This window comes from Pituophis catenifer, unplaced genomic scaffold (genome assembly GCF_029215685.1).
Source record: "Pituophis catenifer annectens isolate HBS135680 unplaced genomic scaffold, rPitCat1.0.hap2 SCAF_17, whole genome shotgun sequence".
In the NCBI taxonomy this organism is placed as follows: Eukaryota; Metazoa; Chordata; class Lepidosauria; order Squamata; family Colubridae; genus Pituophis; species Pituophis catenifer.
This window is the reverse complement of record NW_027256897.1, coordinates 13006389-13018686: the sequence shown is the minus strand read 5'-3', so window position 1 is coordinate 13018686 and position 12298 is coordinate 13006389. Positions and strand designations below refer to the sequence as shown.

The following is a 12298-nucleotide window of genomic DNA, read 5'->3' as shown; positions in this document are numbered from 1 at the left end:
AACTCGATTTCATTGAGGACCGCATCAAGCTTGTATTTGACCTCAGAGGGCCGGGGGTGGGGATGGGGGGAGGTGTCTGGGAGTGGTGGGCATTTGACATAGGTTCAAGATGCATTTTTCCCCTTCTCTTCTTTCTTTCCACAGTTCTTTACGATAACCATTTTCCTATCTCTTCTACCAGATATTACTTATTACTTATACTTCATACCCCGCTAAACTTTTTATTTCTAAATTTATACCCCATTGTTTAATAGTAAATTGCTTTTCCAGGCAGAAAAGCTATTTATACTATTGTATTTTTATTATTCAACTAATATTAAAAAATACAGTAGCATAAATAACATGATAATACAAAATCTAACAGCAGAGGTAAATTTCCAAGATAGTAAATACAAATGGCTGTCCGTTATAGATTGCGGATTGTAGATTAAGTGGACCGACAGTGTTTAAAATCTGGCATTCAACTGTAGCATTAACATAGGATGTTGCTTGTTTTCGATCCAGAGCAGGCACTTACTTGAGGCCACATAATTGTAATCCAGTCCAATCCAGTCCTCCTGCAGCACTCTGCCGGCCGAAAACGGGCCACGTGGAGGCCCCACGTGGCCCGTTCCTGGCCTCCCTAGCCTCCAGCAGCATTTTTGGCTGACAGAGTGCTGCTGGAGGCCGTGGAAGCCAAAAAGGGGCCACCCCGTGGTTTGTTTTGGCCGTTAGAGGCACCATAGGCCGGTCTTTTGGCCTATTTCCAGGCCGGCCCCACGGGCCAGATTTTAGCACCCTGCAGGTCAGTTCTGGCCCACGAGCCTTTAGTTTGATACCCGTATTAAACAACACATCCAAAAGACAAACAGAGGTAGATGCAAGCATTTCTACCTCTGTTCATTGTTTGTATTGTTTAAATTATTAAAAGGGATTAATTGTTTTAAAATTTGTTTGTTTTTTTTTAAAGAAAGCTGGTGGTTGGATTTCAAATTCAGTTACAATCTGGAACGAGCTCCCCTCAGAGATACGGAGGATCCCGGATCTGCGCACCTTCCGTCGCGCGCTCAAAACTTTCTTATTTCATCAAGCTGGCCTGGCCTAAATCTTTTCCCCTTTTAAATGTAAATTTTAATTTGTTTTTAAATTATTGGGTATTTTAAATTTGTCTCAGCCAAATTATTTAATTCATTTTTATTCTATTTTAAATTTTTGTATTTATGTGTTTTATTCTGTGGCTGTTCACTGCCCTGAGTCCTTCAGGAGTAGGGCGGTATATAAATCCAATAAAATCAAATCAAAATCAAATCAAAAGAGAGAAAAGTTCAAGCGATGTTCACCCGACTTTCCTCCCTTTGGGGCTCCCCGATTTCCCCCACCTCCCATCGGTGCATCCTCACCTGTCCATTCAGGTGGGCACTGGCAGTTGTAGGTGTTCACCCCATCCACACAGGTGCCTCCGTTCTTGCAGTTGTTTCCGGGACAGTCGTCAAGATTCTCTTCGCAGTTCTGGCCCGCGAAACCTGCCGGTGGAGGAGGAGCAAAAGGACAGGTGAGACCCATTCTCAGCCCCCCTAAGAACGGAAAACCCCAGGGGCCACAAACCCAGTTTTCTTTGCAGGAGAACCAAGGCTTAATTTCCAGCCTCCCCAGGCAGGGCAGTAAGAAGCTCTTCTCTAGAAGCTGCTGCCAGCCAGGGCAGACAAACTGGAGCTAAATTGAGAGCTTGACTCAATAAAAAGAAATCAATTGTATGTTTAATTTAGTGGAGTTTTCTTAGCAACGGTATGGAAGAGACCTGCCACTATGTTCAGAATCAGAATCAGAATAGAGCTGGAAGGGACTTTGGAGGTCTTCTAGTCCAGCCCCCTGCTTAAGCAGGAGAACCTATTACATTAACATCCTTCTGTCTCAAGAGACGATGGTATCGTGCTCTGGAAAGAGGTCCTAAAACAGCCTCTGGTGTGACTAAAAAGGCCAATTGGAGAGTGGCCATCAATCCCTTCCACACTGAGGGCAGATCCATTCTGTCCCCTGCCCACCCCACAGATTTCGCTGGTTCCGGGACTGCCTCTTTGCCTCGCCCTGCCGAACAAGTGTCTCTTCGAATTGGAGAAGGCCGTGCTGCGTCTTTAGCCTCCAAGCTGAACAATCGGAGGTCAAGGTTTCCCAGTTGTTAATGTCCATTCCCAGGGCCTTTAGGTCCCTCTTGCAGATATCCTTGTATCGCAGCTGTGGTCTCCCTCTGAGGCGCTTTCCCTGCACTAATTCTCCATACAGGAGATCTTTCGGAATCCGACCGTCAGCCATTCTCACGACATGCCCCAGCCAGCGTAGACGTCGCTCTTTCAATAGTGAATACATGCTAGAAATTCCAACACGTTCCAAGACCTGTCCTGCCAGGTGATGCCAAGAATTAGTCGGAGACAGCGCATATGAAAGGTGTTCAACTTTCTCTCCTGCCATGGTAGAGGGTCCAAGACTCACTGCAGTACAAGAGTGTGCTCAGGACGCAGGCTCTATAGACCTGGATCTTTGTATGTTCCGCCAGCTTCTTAATAAGCCCTACTCTCTTTGTAAGTCTGGAAAATGTGGTGGCCCCTTTATCAATACGTTTATTCAGCTCAGCATCTAAAGAGAGAACCTATACTATTTCAGACAAGTGGCCGTCTAGTCTCCTCTTAAAGACCTCCAGGGATCGAGGGCCCCACAACTTCTGGAGGCAAGTTGTTCCACTGGTTAATTGTTCTCACAGCATATGAGCCAAGGTGGCGCAGTGGTTAGGGTGCAGTACTGCAGCTACTTCAGCTGACTGCTAGTTCAGCAGATCAGCGGATCAGATCTCACCGGCTCAAGGTTGACTCAGCCTTCCATCCTTCCGAGGTGGGTAAAATGAGGACCCAGATTGTTGGGGGCAAGAGGCTGACTCTGTAAACCGCTTAGAGAGGGCTGCAAAGCACTGTGAAGCAGTATATAAGTTTAAGTGCTATTGTCCTTCCTTCCTTCCTTCCTTCCTTCCCTTCCCTTCCCTTCCCTTCCCTTCCCTTCCCTTCCCTTCCCTTCCCTTCCCTTCCCTTCCCTTCCCTTCCCTTCCCTTCCCTCCCTCCCTCCCTCCTTCCTTCCTGGCACAGTGGTTACAATGCAGTATTGCAAACTAACTCTGCCCATTGCCAGGAGTTCGATTCTATATGGCTCAAGGTTGACTCAGCCTTCCATCCTTCCGAGGTGGGTAAAATGAGGACCCAGATTGTTGGGGGCAATATGCTATTTAGTATACTGTCTTTGGTGTAAGCCGCCCAGAGTCCTTGGAGAGTGGGCGGTATAGAAATATGAATAATAAAATAAATAAATAAATAATGTTGACTGGGGAATTCTGGAAGTCTACACCTTTTAGCTTCCCAGGTTGCAAAACGCTGGTTTGGGTACTACAAAAGGAAAAGCTGGCAACCGCCTGATCCGTTCTATTGCAAAGTACCTCCCGAGAAACAGATTACGGATGGCTGGGGGCCTTTTTGGATTCATGGGTTCTAGATTCTACTTGGTTCATGTGAATGTGATTGTGGTTGCCACTATTACCCAGTTGCACTAATCACGGTCATGGCTAATGCTGGCTGGCTTACTTCTTCATATTTTTGATGCCTATCCATCCTCATGGTCATGTCCCCCAGCAAGGGATAAAGTTTCTCTGCACCAGAAAGTGAAGTTCTGTCCAGGGTGGTCCAGCCAACTCTCCCCTTCCCCCGCCCCCACCCCCCCCCACCCCCGCCCGAACTGGATGCCAGGAACTAGTTTCATTCCCTTATATGGCTCTTCCATAGATCCCAACTTTCCCAAGGAAAAAGCTACGGGGCAGAACCAGCCTAAAGGGGCCCGTGAACTGCATACGTGTCTCGTTTGCTAATGGTTGTTTAAAGTATCCCAGCATTCTGCAGAAGACCGATGGCAGAGGAGCCAGGAATGCAAATGGGGGCATTGTAAGAAAAAGGGGAGGGGGGGGTGAAACAACATGAAGTGAAGAAATCGGGGTTGGGTCAGGCTGCTATGCGAAGGCAATGGGTACTCAAAATAAAAGAAGCTGGCAGGAAACTTGTGAGGCTGCCAAATCTCTCACAAGAGCGCTGGAATCACGCCAGCTCATTCCAACCATGTTCCTTACACGTGGCTTCCAAAGATGCCCTCTGTATCGCTCCTGGGTCAGGCAGGAGCTTCAGCCCTGGAAGCTTTCAAGGAGAGGCTGGGCTGCCATCTGTCAGAAATGGTGTAGGTGCTTGGCTGGGGGGGGGGGGGAGGCTGGACTAGATGACCTCTAAGGTCCCTTCCAACTCTGTTCATCTGTAAGTTAAGGTTTCAGAGAAAGAGAGAGAGAGCCAAGGCACCCCAGCCTACCTGCAAGGCAGGTGCACTCGTAGGCCACGTCTCCGGTCTGCTGGCACGTGCCCCCGTTCTGGCAAGGCGAGGGGTTGCAGGGCACGTAGAGGTGTTCGCAATTGATGCCGGTGAAGGCCTGCCGGCAGTGGCACTGGTAGGAGCCGATCTCGTTGACGCAGGTGCCCCCGTTCTTGCAGATGGGGGGCGTCCGGCTGCACTCGTTCAAGTCTTCTTTGCAAGTGGCCCCGTGGAAGCCCTGCGGACACCTGCACACGTAGCTGGACTCAAAGGGCACGCACTGCCCACCGTTGGCACAGGGATTGGAGGCACAGGGGTCGGCCTGCTGACACGTCTTGCCTGCAGGGCAAAGAGAGGAGAGATAGCCTGCTTCAGCCAAAAATTCAGGATAAAGAACCCAGCCACGCCACAAATAAGACCTGAAAACCTTCCATTTTTCAGTCCTAATCTTTGAAATGTTTTTATAAAGCGTTGCAAACACTTGTGTTCCATTTACATCGGCTTCTTTAAAAATACACATTTTTTTGCTGCCTGGTTCTATTTCTTCTACTTTAGAGTTTCTTTGTATGTGTAAACTACAGGGATACCTTGGTTCAAGAATTAAACCACTTGGTTTTAAACCAGGACAGTGTCTAGTCCCTGTGCTGGAAACCTGCTCTAAGGTGCCTGCATCCTTCTCTTCCACCTTCCCCACTCCCCTCCAATGGTGGGCAGAACCAGCTAGATCAAGTGTTTCTTAAACTTGGCAACTTTGAAGACGTGGGGACTTCAATTCCCAGAATTCTCCAGCCACCCTTGCTGGGTGAAAAGAGTTCTGGGAGTTGAATGCACACACGTCTTAAAAGTTGCCAAGTTTAAGAAACACCGATCAAGAGTACAAAAGATGGAGAGAATCTTTTGAAAAATGGAAAAGAGATGGTGTTGGCACCTCCTGCCTGGTTCCGTCTGTCACGGGGAAGACCGAAAAAAATTAAACCTCTTCCTTGCATTGTTGAAGTCCGACAATCCCAACAAGGACAAATCAAAACACACAAGGCCAGGCTCGGTTCTGCAGCTGAGAATTGGGGTTCTACCAGGTGTTGTGGTCCGCCGGCAGCCTGTGGAACTGGCAGCAGTCATACAGTGAGGAGGCTAGGGAGGAACATGGGCCAGTCCTGGAGTCTGGGGAAGGCTCTGCATCGGAGGCAGAGATAGGGCCAGGGCCATCTGGGAGTTATTGTGCTGACTCCGGAGCCTCCAGAGTCTGACGTCAGCAAGGCAGAGGAACAGGGGGAGATTGTTCCCAGTGCGCGTGTGCGCAGAGCTGCCAGAAGGTAAGAACAGTTAAGACAAAAGGGACGACTTGGGAGTAAGGCTTGGAGATGATTGGCCCCTCCCATAAGACATAAAGGTGGAGCAAAGGGACATGAGCCTTTGCAGGAAGCAACTTTGTTCATTCTGGTCGGTTTAAATTCTGAAGCTCCGTTTTGACTCTGTGCTCCGTGTCGCCTTGCAAAGCTAATTGCCAATGAGGTCTTTGGCAGTGTGTCAGGGGAGATAAAGGTGGGTGTTTATCAGCCTTATCCTGAAGGACTGTGGCAGACTTCTGTCGGACTCTTTACAAGCTATTTGTGACTCTTCGCAGGCTGTGAATGAACAGAATTCACAGCCATTGAAATAAAAAGAGGGTTTTTGGGACTAATCGTGTGCTTTTTACTGCCTCAGGAAGCCCAAGTCAGAACACCAGGCATGGAGCTGCAGGAATCTCAAAGGGGGCCCTCTCTTGGGGATGTGTGCCAGTTGCTCTCTCTCTCACCTGACCAGCCTGGAGGGCAGCGGCATTTGTATTCGGTCAAGGTGACCAGATCGCAGCTCCCTCCGTTGCGACAGGGGCCGCTCAGGCAGGCATTCTCCTCAATGGTCAAGCACAGCTTATCGATGTAGCCCAGCCGGCAGGAACAGATGTAATCGGGTGCGTTGCCCTCAACCACGGGGTGGCAGGTGCCGCCATTGTTACAGGGGGAGCTGAGGCACAAATTCGGGAACTGGCAGCGCTGGCCAATAAAGTCCTTGGAGCATCTAAGAAAAGAAGGAGGAGGAAGAGGATGAGTAAGAGACCTGCAGGAGCAAGCAACAGCTATTCGGCGTTCTTCGGCGGGTTTGCAATGCCACCCAAACTTTCTCCCGTCTCTCCTGCTTCAGGCTGGCAGGGCATCGGATGGACAGGGAGATCACGAAAGAGCAGGATTCGAATGAATGACAGCCTTTGGATACAGTCTCTAAGGCTCGTTTTGCAGCCCTTATGCAGGGTTTCCTCCCCCCACCCCTTAATGTGACTCTTAGGAAAGAAATTCTTGAAAAGAATAAAAAGAATGCAAATGCTGAAAAAGTAAAATAACGTGAAAAAAGCACCAAAAAAAGGAAGAATTAGGAAAAAGTGACACTGTAAAGAAGCAACTGCCAATCCTCTTAACCGCAGTTACATTTATATTTTGCCATCTCTTAAAGTTACAACATAATTTAATTCTTTTCATCGTCTACCGTTTCTAATCATCAAACACATAAAATCACAAGTTCGGGGGTTTTTTTCTCCCCCCCCCCCAGCAAAAAGTCCATCAAGGGTATTCCAGGCACATGGCAGTTATTGTCCTTTCCTTAAACAAGGAGGTTGATTGTGTTACCTCTGCTAATCCTGCATCTTCACTGTGAGTATTTCAGAGTCTTACCATTTTTACGCGTATAAAAATCTCACAGCCATATAGAAAACCCACTTTCCAGAACTGTTTTCTAATTGTCACACAGGGAAAGCTCTGGTTTTAATTGAATATTCATCTTTAAAATACTTTGGGTCACAGGCATGTATTGGAAATCAGGATTTTCTGGCATTTTTGCAAATCCACCAGGCATGATAAACCGACTTTTTTCCTTTCCACATTTCCAACTTAAAAGTACCTGTCCATGTTCTAGATCATTTTTCGAGCCCTATGAGAGGTTTTTAAAGAATATTTTTTTTTAAATCTCTGAGAACACTTTGCCCAATAAATATGCAGGTTACTGGAAGCTAAGAGAAGATTATTTGCTGGTTCTTTAAAATCCCCATCTATCAAAAAGCCCACTCAAAAAGGCTTAAGATTTTCAAACCTCTTTATTTAGGAGGGAGGGATTTACAACCAATTCCAACTTCGGTATTTCCTCAACTTTGGGCCAAAATTGTGGAAACCTTTTGGGAAAAGTGTATTTTTGAGGTTTAACGACTAATAACACCACTTTTTTTTTTGTTTTTTTGAGTTTCAAGTTAATCCTATTCCACTGCTGGAATGAATAGCCTGGGAATAGCCTTCACCCAATGGAAAATCTATGGATTTTCTGACTAAAGAAACTTGTTAGCCAGAAGCCACCCAGCAATAAAACCCAGTTAATAGAAGCCATCGTTCAATCTTGGTTTCCCATTATAACAGCTGCAGAACTAAAAGACTTGGTTCACTCCATGGGAAGACATTGTAAGGCCGTAATTCATGCTAAAGGTTACCCAACTAAGTATTAACTGACATGGGGATCCTTTTTGTATATCTCGTTTCTTCTATGGTATATAATTTTTGTATCTCTCATTTTTTCTACGTGTTTCACTTTTCTTCTTTATACTGTAACTGCTCTTCTAATAGCAAATCCTTCATAAAAGTGATTGCATTACATCCTTGATTAAATTATCTTTCCATTGATGTATAATTTTATGGTGCTTCTCTAAAAAAAAAAAAAGTGGTGTTATTAGTTAGTTTTAGAAAATACACTTTTCCCAAAAGGTTTCCACAATTTTGGCCACTACTGTATCTTAAACTGGCCAAGGTTGTGAAATGCCGATTTAAAGAATTTGAGATTCTGGGGAAAAGACGGGAGTTCTACTTAAGCCACTTAGAAGGGAAACAGTTTGCAAAGTTTGATCAGGTGACCTTGGAGAATCTATAATGGGAAGTCCCGTTTTTTCAGCCCTGTCATCCTTTCCAACGGTCACTAAACAAGTGGTTGTAAATCAAAGGCTACCTGCAGTTTTCATCATGAAACTAGGAGAATTAAACTAGGTTTAATTCCCATTCGCCTCTACATTTCAAAAGTGAGTGGCTCTTTTTTTTGTGTGTGCGCTGAGGTGTTTAGTCCCTTACAAGCTTAATTCTCCGCACAAGAGTCTCATCCTTCCTGAAAAACTGAAGCTTCTTCCATGGCCATCCAAAGGCCCACCAGCCAGAGCCTTATGGCAGCAGGAGGGGGCGGGGGTTATTTGTATTTTCCTTCCTTTACGTTTTGAGAAAGGTAATGGCCTTGCAACGGCCATCATCCACTGGTCGCTGGCCATCTGTTGCGCATCGCCAAAAGGAACTGGAGCCAACTGGCTCATCAAAGCAGCCCTCTCCGTTTGGCCCTTCGGAAGGGAGATGGACATCCCTGGGGGGGAAAAACTGGCAACGTGACCAAGCTGAGCTCCAAGCTGGCTGAACACAGGAAAGGCCCCCTTGTGAGGGGCCCTGGGTGCTCCCTGAGCTTGGTGGTTATCTTGCAGACGTTTCATTACCTAACTAGGTAACATCATCAGTGAGAGGAGGAGGAGGAGGAGGAGGACTGTGAGGGGCCCTGGGTGCTCTCTGAGCTTGGTGGTTTTCATGCAGGCGTTTCATTGCCCAACTAGATAATATCCTCAGTGCAACAGAGAGTCCCTGTTGGGGATCTCTGCCGGGGTACAAAGGAACCCCAAATTCCTTTGTTTTGATGCTGCCAACCCTGACTTCCTTGCCGGCTACTTCATTCTCTCTGCAACTCACTCCATCATTTGCTTGGAAAGCCTCCAAGAGAGAGGAGAGATGAAAGGGGAGAGGGGAGGGGGAGGGAAAGGGAGAGGGAGGGGAAGAGAGAGGAGAGATGAAAGGGGAGAGGGGAGGGGAGGGGAGGGAGAGGGGAGAGGGAGGGGAAGGGGGAGGGGAGAGGGAGGGGAAGGGGGAGGGAAGGGAAAGGAGAGGGGAGGGGAGAAGACTGATGTCTTGGTGCCAGCTTCTCTCTCTTCCCTCCTCTGGATTTTCCCTTTCACTTTTGGTCCAAAGGGGAGGAAGAAAAGGGAAAGTGCCTCGAAACAAGCAGAGTTTTCAAAAGGGGAAGTTGTGAACATAGCCAGCACACTTTGTCAGCCAGGGAGCCGAATTGTGTGGACCGACCTTCTCCTGGCTTGAGCAGATGCCATATTTATGCTTCGCATCCATTTTCCAGGTGCCAAACGGCGCAAACCGAGGTTGTGTAGGAGGGACACAACTCACTGCACCCCAGGGGCTGCTTCTCAATCACGGCTCCTGTGCTCTTGGGGCACCAAGCCGCCTGCGGCCTGCAAAGGCTCCTGAGCGAGCAGGGGGTTGGACTAGAAGACCTCCAAGGTCCCTTCCAACTCTGTTATTCCGTATCCTGTTTCTGCAAGGGCTTATTGGCCTATTCTTGATGGAGCTGCTCCTAATTTGCGATTTGCACCATTTCTACCAAAGAATTCCCACTTTTTCTCCTCACATTCTTCTTCTAGGCCTCCTTTGCTCTCCTGCTGAAACCCTCCCGGGATTGCCAAAGGCTCAGTGGGGAGGGGTCTGGGCCCAGAAGTTTCAAGGTCTCCCAGGAAGAGGGCATTTTGTGTGCCAAAGAACTCAGTCACGGCGGAAAACAAATACTAAATGGAAACTGGCAAGGGGGGGGGGAGGGGGCAAAGCTGTAGTTGGCAGATTGGCAGATACACTAAGTTTCACATTCTGTCCTTAAATGGAGAGGGAGGGAGGGAGGGAGGGAGGGAGGGAGGGAAGAAAGAAAGAAAGAAAGAAAGAAAGAAAGAAAGGAAGGAAGGAAGGAAGGAAGGAAGGAAGGAAGGAAGGAAGGAAAGAGGGAGGGAAGGAAGGAAGAAAGGAAGAAAGGAAGGAAGGAAGGAAGGAAGGAAGGAAGGAAGAAAGAAAGAAAGAAAGAAAGAAAGAAAGAAAGAAAGAAAGAAAGAAAAGAGGGAGGGAGGGAGGGAGGAAAAGAGTGAGGAAGGAAGGAAGGAAGGAAGAAGGAAAGAAAGAAAGAAAGAAAGAAAAGAGGGAGGGAGGAAGGAAGGAAGGAAAGAAGAAAGAAAGAAAGAAAGAAAGAAAGAAAGAAAGAAAGAAAGAAAGAAAGGAGGGAAGGAGTCAGTTTTAGTCTCTCTCTCCCACCCTCTTTTTATAGCGTCCATTTTCAATCCTCTTGTTGAAACCTTATGTGAGAATCCCCTGAAGTTTGGGGACGCTTTGAGTTAATGAGATGGGCAGAATCCAGGCCAAATTGAAAGAAAAGCGGGCACAGTAGCAGCACCCGCGGCATCTGCTGGGAGCAGGTGTGCATTTTAATGAGGGGGCAGCAGCTGCTACCACACTCCCCTCCCCCACCCCCGCTGCCGCCCAAAACACCGCCTTGGCAGGCCAACGCTCCACAGGCGGGGGGGGGGGCTTTGTGCTGCTGGGGAATTTAGCCGGATGCTTGGGCTGTGCAACAGGGTGCAGGGAAACTCCCCCCCCCAAAAAAAAGACAGGCCCAGAGCCACAGCGGAGACACCGTGGTCAGAGAAGAGGCTGCAATTTGCCATTTCCTTCCTCCCCTCCACTTGTGCTGCAGCCCCCGGTTGCTTCTGAGAGACCCAGCAAAGCGTTGTGGCATTGCAGAGCAAGAGATTTTCAGAAGAAAGAGAGAAAGAGAGAAAGAGAGAGAAAGGGAAAGGGAAAGAGAGAGTAGAAAAGAGAGAGGAGGAGAGAAAGAGAGAGAGAGAGGGAAAGAGAGAGCAAAAGAGAGAGAGGGAGGGAGGGAAAGAGAGAAAAAGAGGAGTGGGAGAGAGAGAGAAAGAAGAGGATGAAATGAAAGAGGGAGAGAGAAAGGGAAAGAGAAAGAGAGGGGGTGGGAAAGAGAAGGGGGAAGATAGAGGAAAAGAGAGAAAAGAGAGGGGGAGGGAGGGAAAGAAAGAGCAGGAGAGGGGAAGAGGAAGGAAGGGAGGGAAAGAAAGAGAGAAAAAGAAGAGTGGGAGAGAGAGAAAGAGAGGGAGAGAAAGAGGGAAAGAGAGAGAAAGGGAAAGAGAAAGAGACAGGAAAAGAGAGAGGGGGAGGGAAAGAGAGGGAAAAAGAGAGAGGGAGGGAGGGAGGGAAAGAGAGAGTCAGAGAGGGAAAAAGAGAGAGAGGAAAAGAGGGAGGGAGGGAGGGAAAGAGAGAGACAGAGAGGGAAAAAGAAAGAGAGGAAAAGAGAGAGGGATGAAGGGAGGGAAAGAGAGCGGGCACGAGAGAAAGAGTGCTTCCCTGATGCGTTTCTTGTCTTAACAGGCTCTCATAAGGCAATCAAGAGACTGGGCCCCAGAGCCCCCAGAAATTGTGGGGACCTGCCCCTGATGCGCAGCGGAGGAATATTTGCTGGCAGCACCCCGATGTAGGGATCTGCCTCCCAACTCTACAGGCAACCCTGGTGGAGTTTGGCACCCGTGCTCTGCTCTCTAAGCAGCCTGCTAAAAAATGCCCTTTTTTGTCCAAATGCAGAATCTCAGCCTCTCCTAGGCATCTGGATTAGCAAAGCCGAGGTTCTCACCCGTAAAAGGAGGGTCGGGCAAGTTTGGGGCATCAACCTGGCCTGCTGAAGTTGCCCATCTGTGCACAACGGGTATCCTGCCCATTTCCATAGGCTAAATCTTGAGGTTCCTTTTCGCTTGCTGGTCCAGATCTGAGAATCCGCTCAGCCTCCCAACTCCCAAAGCAGAGCACACCCAGGATCTACCTTGGCACGGACACCCCGTACCCCTCCCAGAGTTTAAGGTCATTCGGGGTTGAATTAGGGGTGACATGATAGCAGCATTCCAGTACTTGAGGGGCTGCCACAAAGAAGAGGAGGGGGTCAAATTATTCTCCAAAGCACCAGAGAAACAGGACAAGAAATGATGGATGGAAATTCA

The 12298-nt window shown here is 48.1% G+C and overlaps 1 protein-coding gene across 1 annotated transcript in view; it reads right to left on the bottom strand.

Moving 5' to 3' along the window:
* NOTCH1 (notch receptor 1) overlaps nucleotides 1-12298 on the bottom strand; it is a 112608-nt gene that overhangs the window by 49694 nt on the left and 50616 nt on the right. Inside the window, exons 4-6 of the mRNA XM_070955916.1 lie at nucleotides 6161-6423; nucleotides 4366-4704; nucleotides 1380-1502 (exon numbers count right to left, since the gene is read on the bottom strand). Coding sequence (XP_070812017.1) covers nucleotides 1380-1502; nucleotides 4366-4704; nucleotides 6161-6423 — 725 coding nt within the window. The remainder of the gene's footprint in view (nucleotides 1-1379; nucleotides 1503-4365; nucleotides 4705-6160; nucleotides 6424-12298) is intronic.